Source organism: Electrophorus electricus, chromosome 23 (assembly GCF_013358815.1).
Source record: "Electrophorus electricus isolate fEleEle1 chromosome 23, fEleEle1.pri, whole genome shotgun sequence".
NCBI lineage: Eukaryota > Metazoa > Chordata > Actinopteri > Gymnotiformes > Gymnotidae > Electrophorus > Electrophorus electricus.
The window spans coordinates 1,898,508-1,919,953 of record NC_049557.1 but is presented as its reverse complement, the minus strand read 5'-3'; the positions used below and the strand labels follow the sequence as shown (position 1 = coordinate 1,919,953).

The 21,446-nt window shown below is 41.1% G+C and overlaps 1 protein-coding gene across 1 annotated transcript; it reads left to right on the top strand.

Annotated features, from left to right (window-relative positions):
• Positions 1-858: 858 nt before the first annotated feature.
• On the top strand, positions 859-21,430 carry loxhd1b (lipoxygenase homology domains 1b; the record flags this gene model as incomplete). Its single annotated transcript, XM_026999816.2, is given in 44 exon segments — positions 859-1,029; positions 1,119-1,488; positions 1,799-1,913; positions 2,137-2,148; positions 2,922-3,002; positions 3,129-3,313; positions 3,494-3,592; positions 3,731-3,879; positions 4,750-4,873; positions 5,152-5,402; positions 5,709-5,844; positions 6,001-6,161; positions 6,270-6,356; positions 6,442-6,577; positions 6,867-7,021; positions 7,114-7,274; positions 7,357-7,433; positions 7,699-7,895; positions 8,019-8,211; positions 8,324-8,484; positions 9,282-9,597; positions 9,822-9,973; positions 10,350-10,474; positions 10,624-10,769; positions 10,904-11,008; positions 11,170-11,298; positions 11,416-11,418; positions 12,215-12,379; positions 12,670-12,851; positions 12,946-13,062; positions 13,169-13,331; positions 13,510-13,664; positions 13,818-14,027; positions 14,169-14,295; positions 14,533-14,741; positions 14,917-15,102; positions 16,861-16,988; positions 17,138-17,255; positions 17,623-17,800; positions 18,085-18,270; positions 19,971-20,141; positions 20,251-20,389; positions 20,659-20,808; positions 20,899-21,430. Coding segments are annotated over 44 exon segments (7,062 nt in total), but the record flags the coding sequence as incomplete, so codon positions are not given.
• Positions 21,431-21,446: the final 16 nt, after the last annotated feature.

The window sequence follows — 21,446 nt, the reverse complement described above, 5'->3', positions numbered from 1 at the left end:
AAATAAGCACATGCAACAATGGAAAATATGTTATCCAACACACACACACACTCACACACACACACACACACACACACAAACACACACACACACACACCTCTCCTAACTGAAGACTGGCCTTTCATGTACATTTGTCAAAATGTATAGACTGGGCATTGATGGTATTACATGAATTATATCTTCTCTGAACAGGGTTAATGGGACAAATATAATAGGTAGATGCTGAAAAATAAGAAACACAGTTCTGGGGTTACCTGTAAAATTATTTTATCATTGCTGAGAAGAACAGTTAAATTTTAGCAAACTTGACCTCCGGCGAATGTCTCCACCATCTGGTGGAATATATAACTGCAATGATAAAATCAAAATCCTTGCACTATTTCCCCCATGTGCGTCTTCATTGGAACACTAATGGAAAAGAATTCTACACATTATTTTTAATAATTTTCATTAATAATGTACATGGACAGCTTAAGATGGAAAGGAAAGGTGGAAGAGTACAAAATGGTGTATTTCTAACACAACAGTCTCTTTTTGCTTCCCCCTTAATGCTAAAACGTGATTTCCCTGCCTGTCATTCTGACAAGGAAACTCCTCTTTCTCTCTAGCATTTCTCCAAAGTGAGTGCACATGACTCAGAGGTGGTAAATATTAATGAACCCAGTGACTGTTGCCGCTCAGGTTGGGAAGGCCCTGAAAGCTGTCAAGCCGTGGCGCGCTCCACGACCTGTCCCTCTGGCAGGGCGCCCCAGCGTCACAGGTCAGCCGGGTTGTCCTTCACCGGACACACAGCCGCCAGTTAAAGTTACCAGGCAGTAAATAAATTAAAGATGCCCTCAAAGGGAAAAAAAAAAAAAAAAAAAAACGCGACAGGCATAGGAAACCGAAGAGGACGACGCCGACGGGGAGGAGAAACAATCAAAGTCGCCTGAGAGGGCGAAGAGCGGAAAGAGGCAGGAGAGCCCGAGGGAGACGGACACAGACAGCGATGCGCCCCATGTGAGGAAAGGCAGGAAGAAGGAGAAGAAAGTGAAAAAAAAAGGAAGAAAGCAGCGTGAAGAACAGGAGCAGAGCAGCGGCAGCGGCGGCACGAGCGAGGATGAACTCGACAACAACAGACCAAACAGCAGCAAGAGACCAAAGGACCTGAGAGGCCTCCAGATGTAGTTCAGGAGAGCGACGTGGGTGAGAAGAACAAGCCAGCGGCTGTCATGGGCCCAAAGGACAAGAAGGCCAAGGATGAAGGCAAGAAGAAGAAAAGGGCCGAGAAAGGGGACCGAGAGGAAGAGGACGACGACTCTCCAAAGAAAAAGAAAGACAAGAAGGCCAAGAAAGGGTCCACCGACAGTGACAGCGAGGGCAAGAAGAGGAAAGGCAAGAAGAAGAAAAGCAAAACTGTGGACTACGTAGAGATCTATGAAAATGAGCTGAGGAACTACCAACCAGAGAAGGGTGAGAACTACGAAGACGAGTACCATAAGAAGAAAGGTAAGCAGTGGTAGATTCTGCTGTTCTCCTGCAGATTCTTTGCTCCGCCTGACCTCCGATTCGTCGGCTTATTGTTTTAGAGTGGTACACTGCTCCAATCTCCATTTTTAAATCTTTCCGTTGTTTTCCACACACGTTCTGAGCGCCGAACTTGAGCGCTTGAGCAATGAGCAATGCGATGTTCCCAAATGTGAGTTCTGTTCATAAATTATTCGGACAGGCTTTTCCTGGAATACCTTCTGTTTGGATCTGCTGACACGTAACACCAAAAAGTCTGAAACACTTTCCCTGTCAATCCATTCACCCGCAGTGTATGAGGTGGTCACCATCACAGGAGATGTGTCAGGAGCAGGCACTGATGCCAATGTTTTTGCCACTCTTTTTGGTGAATATGGCATTACTCCCAAGTTGCACCTTGCCAGCAAGTGAGTCTGTGTCTGATATTTGAGTCTTATTGGAAATCCGTAATCAGTTGTGGATCAGTTGTGCTGACCTAATCATAAATGTCTCATAATACATTTGCAACAATTGACCCGATGCTCTGACTGTGTTTTAAGTTTATAAATGTTTAACATTATTCATCTCAATGTTTCATGTTTTTGATAATCCAAGGTAACATTACCTTTTTATTTTCCCCCAAACACACAGCACTGAAAAGAGGTATCTGAATGGTCTTCTCTTCGATACAAGAGAAACCAGTATAATGCTCTGACTGAGACTGTGTTGTGAGGTTTATTTTGAAGTTCCTGTGCACATGATATTCTAGAACCTTCCATCAAGGACGGGTGGTTTAATTAGGTGCTATTCTCATTAATAAAGAGCAGCTGTCTTGAGATTTTACTCTGCTAGCACTACTCCAGATGTCGGAAAGAAATACAATACAGACGTGAATAGTACAAAAGGCAGATAAAGGTGTGCATCATAAAAATGCACAGTGCTATAAATACTTTTAAAAATCTATAATACAGAATAAACAATATGACAAGCAAGTGGACTTTTAGAAGTACATTTAGAAGTGTCCTCATGATAAAGGGATAGAATATCTATGTGCAGTACATCAGTATGATGAACTTAGTGTGCATCCAGTTACTTCACTTGCAATAGCAATATTCTCCATGTCTATGAAGCTGTGCTTCGTTTTCTTTTGTTTTAAAAGATTATGGATGTAGGATTTCCCTTATATACATCAATCTGTTGTTTGCAGTTTACAGCTAACGTAGTTTAATCCTTACATTACATAATAACTTATTAAAAACATCTCACATTTATAATATTGGAATATTTGAGTTCTATTAGCTATTCTGGGTAAATCTTAAATCTTGTCCTTAGTTATCTTATTTAAACTTTTTTAGCTCCTTATTTAAACTCTTATTTACTTTTATATAGTTCATATCATTATTATCATGCCTTATTTTCATTTTATTTGCCTACAGGAATCGGACTGCTTTTGAAAAAGGCAAAACAGATGTCTTCCGGATAAAAACTCACAACATTGGGCCTATAAAAAAGATTCGGTATGCTTGAATCAAGCCCTTATTGCAGAATAGTTCCTTTGCAGGTTCCAACCATGCTATGAGTCATAAATCCAGGGATAACACCACCCATTCACTATAAGTGCTTCTTTTATTCTGCATTTGAAGGATCGAGCATGATAATACAGGCCTAAATGCAAGCTGGTTCCTGGACCGCGTGATGCTGACAGACATGAACAGGCCCCACCTACGTTACTACTTCGCCTGCAACAACTGGCTCAGCAGGAAGGAGGGAGACGGCCTCTTTGTGAGGGACTTGCTGGGAACTCTGGACCCCTCAGATATGCCAAAGTGTGGGTCATTATTCTGTCTTTATTGCATGACAGGTGACGTGACATTATGGCATATTATCTGATCCTTTAGCTGGGAATGCAGGGACGGATTCATCAATTGGATGGATTCTAATCCTAATATGAGAACAGCTACACTGTGGTGTAATCAGATTGGGTTTGTTTTCCATGCATCTTCTGCAGATAACAAGTATGTGGTGAGTGTCTTCACTGCAGACATCAAAGGCAGTGGGACAGATGCAGATGTGTTCATTAATATTTTTGGGGAATTTGGAGATACTGGTGAGAGGCATTTCAACTACAATTTATCATGACCACATTTACATAGGAACTGTAGCTTCCCTCAGCATGTTTTTGAAAACATCTGAAACATGTAATTGCTTTCTGTAATCAGCTGAGCTTTCACACCGTTTTCCAAAGGGGAAAGGAGACTAGATAATGATAAAGACAACTTTGAGAGAGGAACAGAGGACAAGTTTACAATTGAAGCACCAAACCTGGGGAGAATCAATAAGATCACCATGGGCCACAACAACAGAGGCTCCTCTGCTGGCTGGTTTGTGGAAAAGGTAAAGTTACAAGATTATCTTGCCCTTCACTTTGTGGCTTACATAAATATCAAGCTTGTTATGAGAACAATTTGTTACCAGTATTCCACCTTTTCACCCACACAAGGGTTCTTTTTAAAGCTTTTTTTGCATATTTTATAGGCTGAAGGAGAATGATCTCCAGAAGAATAACTAGTAATGGTGTTATCATTAATTACCAGACTACATGTAAACTTAAAGTATGATTATTAAGCAGTGACATTAAAATCACAGCCGATCTTTAAGTGGGGCATGAATATAACCCAAGTGACTCTGGAAAATGTTGCTGTTTTATAAATTAGCACCATTTGGCTTTGCTGTGTTTTTCTTTGCAATGCATTGCAGTCCCTTCCACAGAATCTGTATCACTCAAAGTACTTTGGGATGAGGTCATTCTCTGAGGCTTTAGTCACCTTATCTATGCTGAAAGGAAACACCATGCTACCCTACTTTAACAGATTGGTTTTCCTATTTATGAGACCCACTACTTGGAGACTGGCACATAAATTGTACAAATTAACACCCATGCATTCTAAAGATGCCTGTCATATTAGTAGTTCAATGTCGATACAAAGATTTTATATTCATACATATGACATTTGAGCTGAAATAAAAAAAATATCTGCTTGTTTGACCCATTATCGTTTATTATCTTTATTATGATTTTATTAAACTAGCTCCAGGCTGAATGTACAACATTTTATTAATTCATTTTAATACTATTCGTGGTATTCAGAGTAGTATTAATGGCATCGTTAACCATACAATATTTTAACAGCTTTTAACAGTACCTAAGCCAGTTACTTTGTGTGTGTTTCTGACTCTACAAGTTTTGGGCTGTGTTGATTTTAGGTGATAGTAGATGACCTGGGAAACAAGGCAATATATGAGTTCCCTATAAGCCGCTGGTTTGCAATGGATGAGGACGATGGAAAGATTCAAAGGGATAGCTTAGTGGGAGCAAGTCAGCCAACAGGTGGGCGCTCATGTTTTAACCTGACATAGGGACAAAACCCTCAGAACAGATGTACCATCGTTGTACCTGCAGCTTTTCACTTTAATAATATACTTCATCTTGTCTAGTTTGAAATAATCCAAATACAACTAAAGCACTTAAATCTACTTCAAACTACAGACTTATCCAGATCAGTCAGTCTACCAATTACCTTCTGTATTTATCCTTTTTCCAGTTAAATGACACTAGTCTCAAGTATAAAACAATTGGTTTGTGCTCCGTGTAACTCTACCTTGCAGGCATTGTTTACAGCGTGCAGGTGGTGACAGGGAACATCAGGGGAGCTGGAACCAACTCCAAAATTCACATGGTCATGCATGGCTCCAAAGGCTTGAAGAATAGTGGGAAGGTCTTCTTGGAGGGGGGCAAATTTGAACGTGGGCTCACCGATGTCTTTACTATAGAGATCGCAGCTCTACTGAGCCCGCTCAGTCGCATCACTACTGGCCATGATAACGCAGGGGTCAGCGCAGGGTGGTACTGTGAAAAGGTCCGACATGGTCTGACATTTTCATACAATTATTGATGCAAATATTCTGATTGGCCCTCTTACAAGAAATGAGTGACTGTTTTCATCTCATGATAGTTAACAGTGAAAATGTCACAATAGCAGGTAAAGCAGTATTAATTCTGTTATTATTTTTAATAACAATCCTGTATTGGCACTTTTTTATCTAAAAACTTATACCATCTATTTCCATGGCTTTTGCATATAATTTCAGTTTCTCTTCCAGAATCATTGCAATGGTCAATAGCACTATTGACCATTGACCACTATTCCTCTATTTTGTTTCAGGTAGTGATCTACTGCCCTTTCACTGGAATTGAGCAGACCTTCCCTTGTTCTAAGTGGATGGATGAACACGAGGGCGATGGACTGATTGAGAGAGAGCTGTATGAAATGGTCTCACTACGGCAGAAAAGGCAGAAGAGTGAGTAGTCTTGTTGTTCTGAGACAAGCTTTATTTAGCAAGCGCTTATAGTATGAGAAGTAAGAGAAAGAGATTTTATGAGCATCTGCCTTCACCAGAGTGCTCACAGTGCTGGGGCTGGGATGTTTCATGTTCTTCTGTGCCTCTTTTCCTTAGAGCATCCTTGGTCTCTTTGGATATGGACATCTGATCTTCCTGGGTCAGGCACAGATGCCTCTATCCTGTTCCAGATCTATGGCGAGAAGGGCAAGTCTGATGAGATGAAGTTGGACAACAAAACGGATAATTTTGAGCAGGGTCAGACTGATAAATTCATGGTAATTTCAGTGCTTTGGAAACTCAAATTGTTTATTTCATATCCAGGAGAATCACAAAAAAATCTGTTCATTTCCATCAGTGGGTCCAATTTCTATTAATGCCTTCAGATTGAATTACCCGAGCTTGGAAAACTGACGAAATTGAGAATTTGGCATGAAAAGAGACATCCGTTTGCAGGATGGCATTTGAGCAGGGTAAGACATGCAGAGATTTATGTTTCAACTTCATTGAGATTTAGACTTCAGGCATATTACTAAATATTGTTCCATGATTCCAAAGGTGACCTTGCTGAAAACGTTAACAAAGGAAAAATACAAATTCCCATGCGAGCGTTGGCTAGATACAAATGAAGATGATAATGAAGTGGTGAGGGAGCTCCCTGCCATGGGGGATCTTATCCAAGAACCACTGGCAGGCAAGACACCCAGAGTGACTTCACACAGTTTTGCAAGAGTGCCTTCACAACTATGCACTTCTTATGAAGACACGTCGTAAATGCACTGATAGGCAATTTGGTCAAAAAGCACTTGTACTTCTAGTGGATTGCTTTTGGTTTTTCACACAATAATAAACATCCTCTGAGATGAGAGGTGTCGTCCGTATTCTAATAGCGCTATAATTATTATAATTATATTCTAATAGCGCTATAATTATTATAATTATATTCTAATAGAGTTATAATTAAGGTGATTTTTTTTTCCTAGTCATAAAGTATCGAGTGACAGTCTACACTGGAACGGTCAGTGGAGGTGGGACAGATGCCCATGTCTTCCTTTGCCTGATTGGTGACAAAGGAGACACAGGTGACCGGGCCTTGGTCAACTGCAAGAACAACGTCAACAAGTTTGAGAAGGGCAACGTAAGCGGAGCTGTGGACCTGTGGCTTCGTCGGCTTCTTTGCCATGCTCTCAGCTCTTGCCTTTGAGACTTTGCATTCGTGTTTGTCCGCAGGCCGATGAGTTTATCGTCGAGGCGGTGTGCATTGGGCAGGTTCACAGGGTACGGATTGGCCATGATGGGCGAGGAGGAGGGTGTGGCTGGTTCCTAGATAAAGTAGTGGTCAGAGAGGAAGGGCACACTGAGTCACAGGGTATCCAGTTCCCATGTCAAAGGTGAGCGTTTTTTGTTACATCTGCTCTGTTAATTCCAAAAGTAGTTTAGGTTTCTCATAATGTAGTATTTCTATCAATTCAGGTGGCTCGACCGTAACGAGGACGATGGCCAGATTGTTCGTGAGTTAGTGCCATTTTCTGATGGACAAAGACTATTTAGTAAGTGTTTTTCCTGGTGCTTTTAAATGTTTTTTAGCATTTTAATTTACCTTAATAGTGTTTACTGATCCAAGAGTAACTATCTAACTATCGGAGGAGGCATATGCAACCTTCACCTTCTCAGACTGGCGCTGCTGCCTTGCGAGTAGTGCCTTACACAGGGAATCACATAGTCTCTGGAAAGTTAGAATGCATGCTTTTAGAGATCACAGTGGCTCTGCTGTTTCAGCACATGAAACTTGCTTGTGAACATTCTTGATTTCAGATGTCAGCTATCACATCGCAGTGAAGACAGGCAACATCAGTGGCGGCAGTTCAGACTCCAGGGTGTTTGTCAAGCTCTATGGTGAGAAAGGCGACACCAGCAAAATGATGCTGGTCGTCTCCGACAATAACCTGCCGAACTACTTCGAAACTGGGCGAGTTGATGTCTTCTCCATTGAAACCCGTGACATCGGACAAGTGCGTATAGCTCAGTGGGAGAAGCGTTTCTGTGACGGTTCTCATGAGTAAGGCATGCTTTGCTCTGGAAATGTAATGAACGGAATCGTTGCTTCTTTTTCTTTTTTCTTTTACTGACCCTAGATCAGTCGTCTTATGATTGGTCACACCAACGAGGGCATGCGGGCGGGGTGGTTTCTGGACAGTGTGCAGATCATGGTACCTAACAGTGGAAGCCACTACATGTTCCCCAGCCATCGCTGGCTTTCTGAAGATGAGGCTGACGGCAAAACCCAAGTGGAGCTATACCCAAGTGAAATACTGGACATTGAACAATGTACGCACTTGTGGAATATGTTTTCATGTATCATATATAGCATTTTACTGTATATGGTTGTCAAGTGTAAGTACTTTGGAATTTCAGCTTTATTTTTGCTTCCTTGTCCCAGTGATAAACTATGAAATTACCGTGGTGACGGGTGATGTTTGGGCTGCAGGAACCAATGCCAATATTTTTATCCAGCTGTATGGAGACCAAGGAAAGACAGAAGTTATCACCCTGAAAAGCAGGTCAAATAATTTTGAAAGAGGTCATGCTGAAATATTCAAGGTAATGACCAGTGTTCTTGGCACTTGATATCACTACATTACTAGATAATGATACATTAGTGTTTAGGGCTTTTGCCTTATTTCAACTCCTCATAAAAGTTCCCTGATGAGGTCTTAGGTAGTGTTCTGCAATTGAGATACCGCTGTGTGTTACAAGGTTCTAATGTCAGTATCTATATTAGCACTGATATGATTCTAACTTTAGTGGTGACGGCCACTGTAGATATTATCTTAGCACACAGTTTTTAGTAGGCTCTTGACTTCATCAAAGGTTTCTCATCAAAGAAAAAAGAACAAATGTGCTATCCACAGCAAAACAAAATATTAGTGATATTTGTTTCAATTAAAATTTGCTGTTAATTGTAATGAATTCTAAATATTGAACAAGTCACATGGTTATAATGCCAGTGGTTTGCAATTCAATATAACTGTTTCTCTCTGCACTCTGTTGTCCAGAGATTTTCCATTTACTCCATGTTAGCCTATGTATATTTAATTATATCTAATAACACCTTGTTCTTTCCATGTTCTCTCCTTTCTAAATTCAGAATAATCAAACTCCAACCATGCTAAATAGCCATCATGCCTAATAAGCTATCCTAATAACCACTCTAGTAGTACAAATACTGTAATTACTTTTCACACATGCTCTGATAATAACAGAACAATGGTATCTACACTCTCTTCGTCATTAAGCATGCTGTAAAATAGCACAATGAGAAAACAAATGACTCTCACCCAGACGTTGTCTGTTAATGAGGAACACAAACCCTGCTAAGTTTCTTTTCTCTGGTGCAGATTGAAGCTAAAGATGTGGGAAAGATTTTTAAGCTCCGCATTGGCCACGATGGGTCAGGAATCTGGGCTGGGTGGTTCTTGGAAAAAGTGGATGTAAAATACTTGGTCATGGCCTTGGTGAAGAAAGAGAAGAAAGAAGACAAGAAGAAAAACAAGAAGAAGAAAAAGAAGGAAGAGGATGAGGATGAGGGTGAGGAGGTGATGCAGGAGGTGGTGAAAACGCTCTCCTTCCCCTGTGATCGTTGGCTGGCTGAGGATGAGGAAGATGGGGAGCTTGTGGTGGAACTTCTACCCGAGGATAGCGAGGAGCTGGATGGTACCAAAATTAGAAACCATTATTTATATAAGCATCCATCTATATGCCCTATTTTCTCACTTTTCCACTTGACCTTGTCTGCTTGTAAAGGAGTTTCACAATTAGTATAATTAGTAATTAGTAGTACAATTAGTAGGAGTTTCACAATTAGTATTTCTAAATATATTCACTACTATATTCACTATCATAGTGTATGCTAATGCTATGCTTTGGCACGCCCCCAGAAATTGTGTATGATGTCAATGTGTTCACGGGCAACATGTGGGGTGCTGGAACCGATTCCAAAGTTTACATTACTATCTTCGGCGAGAAAGGCGACACTGGGGAGCGCCGCCTGAAGAGGTCCAACAACTTCAACAAATTTGAGCGCGGCCAGGTGCGTGAGATTCAGATTACGTGATGTCCTGAATGCGTTGCTGAATCAGAGATGAGTTGCAATCTTTCAGAGACTGGCCTGTAACCAACCAGGTAGGAGTCATGGAACCTGATAGAGTTCCTCATGTTATTCACAGTAGATATTCTGGTATACCCTTACTCATCTGTTAACGTGAGCTGATCAATAATTTACGCCACGCATTAAACATGGCCCTCGTAATCAGGTCTACGATAACACGTCTAATCTGTCAACCAGTGCTGCTGTTATACTTTCTGAGGTGTGCAGACGTGCATGTTTGAAGCATTATGATGCTGATTCTAACCACGTCATGAATCTGCAACAAGTTGCACATGTCAGCTGTGTGTATGCGTTGCAGACAGACACATTCTCCATTACAGCAGTGGAGCTGGGACCTCTGAAGAAGCTCAGGATCCGTCAGGACTCCAGCGTCTCCTGGTACCTGGACAGAGTCGAGATCACAGACACCAGGGATGACATCACGTGAGTGTGTTTCAGACTGATGAGAAAGCAGGGAGTTTGTGTGACGCTGATGTTAAGGATACACGACATGGTTACCTTTTGTGTGAACGACTATAACATTTCTGCTATAGTAGGGTCTACGTTTAGGTTAAAATTGGGTTCGCATACAGGTACTACTTTCCCTGCAACCGTTGGCTGGCTGTAGACGAAGATGATGGGCAGATCGCCAGGGAGCTGGTGCCTGTGGATGAGGCCTTCATGAAGAAGGATGGGGACGAGGAGGACTCAGGAGCCACCTTAGGGCTGGAGCAGAAGGGTAGAAGAAATGTTCATGCAACATTAGATAATCTAAAGGACAGATTTCTTTGTTTTTCTTTCATTCAAAGGGTTTTCTGTATATGCACACAGAGAAAGAGACCTTAAAATAAGTGCATTGTCCCTTCCTGGCAGCTATGTCAACAACATACACGCTGAGGATCAAGACAGGAGAGAAGAAACATGCTGGAACTGATGCCAATGTTTTTGCAATTCTTTATGGAGAGTATGATGACACAGGTTAAAAGTTATATATCAACTTAGTCACTAAAATGTTTTAAAACGTTTTCAAATTCCCTCAAGTGTAAAGCAAGGGTTCGTTGTTTTGACTGGCAATGATTGCCATTGTGTGGACAGCACCTGTTCTTCCTTTCCCTACTGTTCTTTCATACATTCTACAGGAATCATTAACCTGAGGGCCAGTAAAACTCACAAAAACAAGTTTGAGCAGGGAATGATCGATGAATTCACTGTGGAAGCTGTTGATCTGGGAGAGCTTCTAAAGCTTAGAATTGGGCATGACAACGCAGGTAAGCTCTAGGACAATTGAACTCAAAAATCAATGGAACCTGTTGAATGTAGAATATCAACAAGATTTTGTGAAAGAGAATGTGAAATGAATGCTGAACAGAGGATTGGTAACCGAGGCGGTTGAATACGGCTTTGTGACGACAGGATGCACTCGGCTGCTTCTAAAAGCTTCCAGCAAAGACAATCTGCCTGGCATCAAGTTGCCTGGCAACCTTACAGGAACTCTGTCACTGCTATTTATGTTTGATTAGATGTTGATGGGGGCTCTTAAAGGGTTCATTTAGAGTCTTGCCTTTGTAAAGCATTGAATGTGCAGTAGAGAAAGGGATTAAAAAATTGGGTTATCGTTCAAATTTATAGAACGCAGGTAGAAACTGCAATTGCAGCTAGTCTGTATGTATACCCTATGACAGTGACTATCAGTCTGTCCCAACATTTCTGATCCTGCTTACAGGACTACTGAGGAGAAAAGCATGAAGGGATGAATAAATACTGTTGGGCAGAAGGGTATTTTTATAAATGTACACAAGTATAATCTAATATAAATATCAATATTAATCTTAACATACAATGGTATGTAACATTTTAGAGTCACACAACGAAATTCATATCTTTTTGACAGTTATGGAAATCTAACCGGATGCAGATGAACAGCAGATTTTATAGAATATATATATAAGTTTCATGTTTGGCTCTAACAGTCTGCTTGCAGTTAATTCTTTCCAAAAACATATAAACAATGAAATTAAGCATTTTGCTTAGCAAATATTTTACCCAAGTGACATCTACAACTAGGCCAATTAGAAATTTGACGTATAATAAAAACGAATTAACTAAGTGATTGCTTGAGAACAGTGATTATAGAATTTTTCCCATCACTGCAAACAGTAACAGTCCCCCTTGCTAATCATTCAGGAGGGTCCCCCGGCTGGTTCTTAGACTGGGTAGAGATTAATGCCCCCTCCCAGGGTCAGAAACTTTGTTTCCCATGTGGCCGATGGCTGGATAAGACAGAAGATGATGGGGCGTTAGTAAGAGATTTGTACCCAGCCGAACTGCAGACGGAGCTCTACATCCCATGTAAGGCAAAATCTTGCATTGCATATACACCTCCAAATCATTCTTGAGCTCAACCTTCCTCTATAGCTGTCTCAAAACATAAATCTAACATGTGATGTAGTTAATTAAAGATATATACGTCAGTTTTTCATATTAGACATTTAAGCCATTCTGTATATATTAACTAAGATGTGGTGGATTAGGGTTGGAACTCAACTAATATGAACTATGTAAATGAATCTTAAATGATGTCTAAATATCTATCCCTTTAAAGAGACTTGCAGTCAACATTTTGTTTCTCTTTTCTGCAGTTGTGCCATATGAAATAAAAATTTTCACAAGTGATGTGTTTGGAGCTGGGACAGATGCAGATGTTTTTATTGCTCTCTATGGGCAGAACGGAATCTGCACTCAGCAGAAGTCTCTTTGTGTGAACAAAAGAGAAAGACGCCTGTACTTTGAGAGGGGTGCAGAAGACATGTTCATTGTCGAGGTCAGCACAGCACATTTAAAACTTTTTTTTTTTTCCATTTTAGAACGAATTGTGTTTTATGAGAGTGAGAACACAATGCTCTGTGTTTGGGTAGCTGGAGGATATAGGAGACATCCTTGAGAAGATTCGCATTGGACACGATAACAGGGGCATAAATCCTGGGTGGCATCTAGACCGAGTGGAGATCAGAAGGCTTTTAAGGAAAGGAAAGGTAACGTGGATCTGTTTCTGGCCAGTTTTATTGATGCAGACACTTCAGAATTAGTTAAAGTTCAGCAGGGCTTGGGAGATTCTCAGACACTCGTGACTCTGTTCAGGGCTCGGAGACTACCATCTTTCCATGCGAACGATGGCTGGCGAAGTCAGAGGATGATGGTGAGACAGTGAGAGAGCTAGTGCCCTCAGACATCATCACAGAAAAGCTCCTGAAAGACGGCACCCTCAAGTACATAGAGACAGAGGTGGAGGATGCCCTGGAGAGTATGTGCACGCACTTCTGTCAAAACATGTATATTTTGCAGATTTAAGAAGTCATAGATTATGTGACATAGGGACAATTGGAGTTTAGGAATTCAGACGTCTAGGTTTTTGGTACTGAACTAGGTGCAGAGAAGTCGGTCACAGTTTGGAAGGCTTCCTTTTTTATGATGTTCCTCAGCTCACACATATAAGGTATCAGTGAGAACGGGAGACATGCATGGAGCAGGTACAGACGCCAATGTGTTCCTGACCATCTACGGAAACCTGGGGGACACAGGAGAACGCAAACTAAGCAAATCAGAGAGCAACAAAAACAAGTTTGAGAGAGGAAGAGTAAGTTTTGTATTTATCTACATTTGAAACCATTATTTTGACATGAGTTAGAACATGAGTTATGGAAACACTAAAATATGAAGAACACATATCTAGGCCTGCATTTGGTCTTTATACACTATATCAGTTTATTCATTCACTTTTTGTTTCTAGGTTGATAAGTTCAACATTGAAGCTGTGGACCTAGGTGAGGTTTTTAAGATCAAAATACGCCATGACAATTCACTGCCAGGGGCAGACTGGTACCTCGACCAGGTAGAAATTGTGGACGAGGACACAGATGAAGTCTTCATGTTCTTATGTGAGAGGTGGCTATCAAGAAAGAAAGAAGATAGACGGATTGAGAGAGCATTTTATGTCAAGGTGATGAAGTTTTAAATAAGTTATTCTGTGTACACTTTCCATTCACCTGTATGACTTTAGGGACTGCCTACAAATGTTTTCATGCTCCTTTATCTTTTTTTCTCACCTCCCACCTACCTGAGGTGTTTACCATTCAATCAGGGTTACGAAGGTGAAAGGAATCCTCAAAACTCAAAGAAAAAAATCCAGAACTCCAAACCAAGCCTAGACAGCAACATGAACAAAAAGAAAAAGAGGAAGAAAGCAGTGCCAGTGGAGGAGGGTCCAGGTAAGCTTTGTTAAGTGATCGTAAGTGATCGTAAGGGATCGTAAGGGATCATAAGGGATCGTAAGGGATCATTTCCATTGAATATATACAGCATTACGCAATTCTCAAACTAGTTCTCTAGTTACACCCAAAACGGCATTCTGCATTTGGATGTGAAGGACCATTAAATAAATTAGCATAGACCACTGGCGGAATTGTATTTAATGGTTTAAAAAAGCCTCAGTTTCTGATCCACAGTGATCCCGTACCACATGACAGTGTCAACAGGGCAAGACCACGATGCCAGTACCACAAGTCGGGTCTACATGATCATAATGGGCCCCCAGGATATGGAGACAGAGCGCCTCTGGCTCGATCTTCCTGAAGAAAAGAAATGTTTTGCTGCTGGAACTATGGAGAACTTTGAAAGTTATGGATCGGATGTAGGAGAAATCAAGAGAGTGGAGGTAAGACCACGTCCAACCAGTGACGGTTCTTCGGGTTGAGGGTCTTCAAATGCAGATATCTGATTATATTTCAATTTTGCCAAAAACTAATATTAAAAAGTGCATTGCAAATTACTACTGCAACTCAAAGGTTTTACTCTTTTAATAATGATTGTCTCTGTTCTGCTTTTGGCAGTTAGGCCACGCTGGAGTTACTCCTGAGAGCTGCTGGCTGGTAGATGAGCTCTCAGTTGCAGTGCCCACCAAAGGCATCAAGTACATGTTCCAGTGTAAGTGCTGGCTTGCCAAGGACAGGGGAGATGGCCTCACAGCAAGAGTATTTAATGTGCTAGACGCCACCACCATCAATATCATTCAAAAGGTCTGTTCTAACACTTTACAGGACACGCCCTGTTACTGTGCATTAATATTACAGGTGGATCTCAATAAATTAGAATATCATCGAAAAGTTAATGTATGTCAGTAATTCAATTCAAAAAGTGAAACTCGTGTATTATATAGATTCATTATACACAGAGTGATCTGTTTCAAGTGTTTATTTCTTTCAGTGTTGATGATTATGGCCTGCAACCAATGAAAACCCAAAAGTCAGTATCTCAGAAAATTAAATTATTGTGAAAAAGTTCAATATTGTAGAATCATGGTGTCACACTCTAATCAACTAATCAACACAAAACACCTGCAAAGGTTAAATGGTCCCTCAATCTGGTTCAGTAGGGTACACAATCACAGGGAAGACTGCTGACTCGACAGTTGTCCAGAAGGCAGTCATTGAAACCCTCCACAAGGAGGGTAAGCCACAGAAGTTCATTGCTAAAGAAGCTGGCTGTGCACAGAGTGCTGTATCCAAGCATGTAAATAGAACGTTGAGTGGAAGGAAAAAGTGTTGTAGAAGAAAAGTGCACAAGCAACAGGGATAACCGCAGCCTTGAAAGGATTGTCAAGAAAAGGCGATTCAAGAATTTGGGGGAGAGTCACAAGGATTGGACTGCTGCTGGAGTCACCACACAGACGTATCCAGGACGTGGCCTACGACTGCCGCATTCCTTGTGTCAAGCCACTCGGAGACCCAGAGACAACGTCGGAAGTGTCTTACTAAGGAGAAAAAGGAGTGGACTGTAGCTCAGTGGTCCAAAGTCCTGTTTTCAGATGAAAGTAAATTTTGTATTTCATTTTGAAATCAAGGTCCCAGAGTCTGGAGGAAGAGTGGAGAGGCACACAATCCAACCTGCTTGAGGTCTAGTGTGAAGCTTCCACAATCACTGATGGTTTGGGGAGCCATGTCATCTGCTGGTGTTGGTCCACTGTGTTATATCAAGTCCAAAGTCAGCGCAGCCGTCTACCAGGGCGTTTTAGAGCACTTCATGCGTCCCTCTGCTGACAAGCTTTATGGAGATGCGGATTTCATTTTCCAGCAGGACTTGGCACCTGCCCACACTGGCAAAAGTACCAATACCTGGTTTAATAACCACAGTATCACTGTGTTTGATTGGCCAGCAAACTCACCTGACCTAAACCCCATAGAGAATCTATGAGGTGTTGTCAAGAGGAAGATGAGAGACACCTGACCCAACAATGCAGAAGAGTTGAAGGCCACTATCAAAGCAACCTGGGCTTCCATAACACCTCAACAGTGCCACAGGCTGATCGCCTCCATGCTATGCCACATTGATGCAATAATTCATGCAAAAGGAGCCCCGACTAAGTATTGAGTGCATATACTTTTCAGTAGGCCAACATTTATGTATTAAAAATAATTTTTTGAATTGGTCTTATAGGATTTTTAGGATGTCATTGGCTGTAGGCCATAATTATCAACATTAAAAGAAATAAACGCTTGAAATAGATCACTCTGTGTGTAATGAATCTATATAATACACGAGTTTCACTTTTTGAAGTGAATTACTGACATACATTAACTTTTCGATGATATTCTAATTTATTGAGATGCACCTGTATATTAATGTAATGTTATATGGAATAGTCTCCTAGATGTAGTGCTCTCAGTGTCTGTAATCAAATCCATTTCTTGTTGACTTATAATGCATCATGACATGGTGCTTAATATACCACTAAGTACAGATATTTTCCCTCACCTCTTATACCCCTCTCTCTGTAGGTCATCTTTGAGATTACCGTTGTGACAGGAGACACCCAATTTGCAGGGACAGACACCAACATATTCATAAACGTGTTTGGGGCAAACGGAGGTACGGAGGACATTCTGCTCCCCAAAAATGAGGACAGGTGACTGACAATCCCTTTACTCATTATTAAAGAAGTGAGTTAGTTTTGAAAACGTGGGAAAACAACAATAGGACAAAAAGAGCATTAAAGGCAATAAATGTGTGATAAGCTTCATTCTACTGCTCTTCACTCATCATAGTTTGTTATAGGTTTGAGAGAGATCAGGAGGACACGTTCAACTTGGAGATTGATGATATCGGTCCTCTTAAAAAGCTAAGAGTTCGCATTGATGGAACGGGAAGTCGGCCTGACTGGTTTCTTGACAAGGTCAACTGAATAATTTGATTGACATTATTGAGCCAAATAATCCCCATTTATGCTTTCGATTCCAGGGGTGCATTTCGTAGAGCTGGATGACAAAACCTAAACCAAAAATGAGGATTGTCCTTTAAGGACAATCCCCGTCTCTTACCCCTCCTCCAGTCTTGGAGGTCTTGACTTTTGGCTTAAGTTCTCTGGCTAAGTGAGAAACATATTTTTTTAAATACTCTGAAACCAGGTGTTGACTGGTTCTAACTGACAGCACACCAGAGGTTGGAGAGCTTGATCCTGTCAGACGTGGCCAATGAGAAACCGTGTTTGTGGTTTGTGTTGCACTGTTGTCAGTGTCTTCTTGTCCTGTTACATGACCTAGATTATCATGCGAAACCTGAGCACTGACGAGGTGTCAGTTTTCACCTTTGAGAACTGGCTGTCGAAAACGAAAGGGCCCAAGAGAACAAAGGTGTGTGAGCTCCCCGCAGTGGTGGATGACGAAGATCAGGTGGAGACGACTACATATATCATTCACGTTAAAACCAGCGATGTCACTGGTAGGTCAAAAATACCTTTTCCATGACTTTGCTCATCACCTCTGCCCTAAAGATAAATAATTAAAGACAAAAGAAACCATGACCCAAGTACACAGTCATAAAGCAGTTTTAGATTTGCAATGGAATTAGATGAAATAATGGTACGTTTGCATTATGTACACGGAAAAAGCCCACGCAACACATCTCGGAAATAAGGCAAAAATATCCAACTATATTGCATATAATGAAAAGCCAACAGTGGTGTTTATATTTTTCAACCTCTCTTTCCACATAATGTCTTCCAGGTGCAGGCACAGATGCCAACGTGTTCCTAATCATATTCGGGGAGAATGGTGACACCGGCACTCTGGCACTCAAGGAAAGCAGCAACAGGAACAAGTTTGAGCGCAAGCAGATGGACGTGTTCCGCTTCCCTGATGTACTGAGCTTGGGAGAGCTTTCCAAGATCAGGGTGTGGCATGATAACAAGGGTGAGTGCAATATGATGACTGGCTGCCGCTCATTTCACAGTGCCCATCCCTCCTGATGTGGTACTGCCCCCCAATATCCACCATCACCAATGTATTTCATTACTGATTTTGGCAGAAAAGATAATACAACATGGGGAAAAATTCATGACTAGGTGTAGCCGAGTAATGGGCGACCAACAGAATCAACAGTCATGACATGCATGCTGCTAATTGGGTGTAATTGACTGATTGGGTGTAATTTAATGAAAGGGGCGTGTTCAGATTAATAGCAGTGTGGAGTTTAATTAGTGAGTCATTCATTCTATGAAGAAACAGGTGTCAATTATGGCCCTTATTTAAAGAAGGAAGGCAGCAAACGTTGTACCTGCTGGTTTTAGCCCTTGATCAGTGAGTAAAATGGGTCATTACAGACATTGTACCGAAGGAGAAAGAACTTTGATCAAGAAGTTGATTGGAGTGGGGAAAACGTATAAAGAAGTGCAGAAAATAATTGGCTACTCAGCTAAAATGATCCCAAATGCTTTAAAATGGCAAACAAAACCTGAAACACGTGGTAGAAAAAGGAATACTACTATCCGCGTACATCATAGAATAACAAGAATGGCAAAGAAGCATCCAATGATCAGCTCCAGGGAAATCAAAGATCTTCAGTTACCTGTGAGTACTGCAACAATCAGAAGACACCTACGTGAAGCCAAACTATTTGCAAGAAACCCTCGTAAAAGTACCATTACTGAAAAAAAAAGACGTGTTGAAAAGGTTACAGTTTTCCAAATATTTTGACTGGCCTAAAGAGAAGTGGTGCGACGTTCTATGGCAAAATTGTTTTTATTGGGTCTAAAGCCACAGACAGTTTGTGAGACGACCCATAAACACTGAATTCAAGCCACAGTACACTGTGAAGATTGTAAAACATGGCGGTGCAAGCATAAAGGTTTGGGTATGTTTCTCATACTTTGTCTGACCCATTTATTGCATACCAGGCACCATGGACCAGTTTGAATATATCAAAAATACTGGAAGAGGTCATGTTGCCTTATGCTGAAGAAGAAATGCCCTTGAAATGGGTGTTTCAGAAGGACCACGACCCCAAACACACCAGCAAGCGGGCAACATCCTGGTTCCAGACCAACAAGATTAATGTTATGAAGTAGCCAGCCCAATCCCCAGACCTCAATCCGATTGAGAATTTGTGGAGTGACATCGAAAATGCTGTTTTGATGCAAAACCCAAGAATGCAGAAGAACTGTGGAATGTATTCCAGTCAGCTTGGGCTGGAAATTCTGTTTGCAGGTGTCAGATGATAGTTGACTCCATGCCACACAGATGTAAAGCAGTTATCAGAAATAAAGGTTATACAATTAAATATTAGTTCAGTGAGCAACAGAAAAGTTAAATCTGTAAACAACTTTGTTTATACTGTAAATATTTGAGTTTGTAAATGAAAATGAAGCCCATTGTTCTTTTTTCTTCACTTTCAGTTTAAAAATTGATATTTGGTTCATGTTTTCATGAATGTGCAGTGCTCCCAGTGCCTTTGTGTACATGGAAATAAATGCTATTATGAGGATTGAGCTTTTTCTCAGTTGTATTAAACACACAGCTGCTATTTTGCACATAACTGTATACAGTGCTGCTCTATGTTGCAAATGCCATATAGGAGGGTGAAGAAAAAAAAAGATTTGTTTTTCGACTTCCAGGTCCTGCTCCAGGATGGCATTTGGAAAATATAGATATAAAAGACGAACTCATGAACCAAACCTTTCGCTTCCCCTGTGACCGCTGGCTGGCCAAAAGCAAGGATGATGGCCAGATAATACGGGAACTGGCATGTGCCAACAATGATATCCTGGACCTCAGTGACAAGACAAGTATGAATACATGTCTTATGTGCTTTTTGTGTTTACCATGTCGACACACTGCAATAATCGTTGAGGCAACTCTGCATAAATGTTGCTTTCATTTTCACTTTCCTTAAAGAATATGAAATTGACATCACAACAGCCAACTCTGAAGACGCAGAGACGAAGGAGAACGTCTGGATCGTGCTTGAGGGGAAAAGATCACGTTCAAAGGAGTTTATGATGGAGAACTCATCAAAGAAAAAACGATTCTTGCAGTATGGACACATGAACTTGGCCAGACCGAGCGATCATTAAAAAACATGCCCCTGATGTTGTATTTATCTCCACAGTGTACTTCATTCTGTTTTTTGAACTCTGTACTTTTGAAACCCCTATAAGATTCTGATGTTATGAGGTGGAAAAAGTTCTAAAAAAAAAAAAACCCGTCAGTTTAAAGTTGTTTATGTGCCACATATTACATATTTTAACATGGTGTAAAAATTCAGCTGAGTATAATCTCAACACTTTTTTTTGTCCAATATAGGGGTGCAACTGACTCGTTTGAGTTCTCCTCTAAAAATCTGGGGGATATTGTTGGGATCTCTTTGGGCCACTTAACAAAAGATAAAAAGGTGAAGAAGGCTCACTGGCACGTTCAGGAAGTGGCGGTGACGGAAAAAGAGCTCCAGAACAAGTCAGTAAGGCTTTCCTTCTGCTCATCTTCTAACCATATCTTCATTTGTCTACAAATAACATTTTATATCCATCCCTCGCTCCTGTATAGGTACATTTTCCATTGTGATGCAAAGATCCCCCTGACCACAAGGAAGGACACGTTTGTGACATTCGAATGCACTAGAACCATTGAGAGCTTTGCCAGCAAAGTCCGGAGTTTAGTTCCCGTCAAGTACGAGATCATCATCATCACCGGGGACGTGAAGGGAGCTGGCACTGATGCCAACGTTTATATCACTATATACGGCGTCAACGGAGACTCGGGGAAGCGACCACTAAAGCAGAAGTTCAGAAACCTGTTTGAGAGAGGCCGCACGGACAAATTTCTGCTGGAGATGTTGGACTTGGGCGATCTGCTGAGGGTAAAAGTGGAGCATGACAACAGTAGCCAAACCCCTGGCTGGTACCTGGAGTGTGTGGACATTACAAACACTGCCAACTGGGTGACCACCATCTTCATTTGTGGAAAGTGGTTAGACAAGAAAAAGGCAGATGGGAAAATCGAAAGAGTCTTATATCCCAAATACTGACACCTTTCTGCTGTTTAATTTTCTTTCGAATATCAGGTGTTTAATTTTGATTTGAAATAGGTGCGTC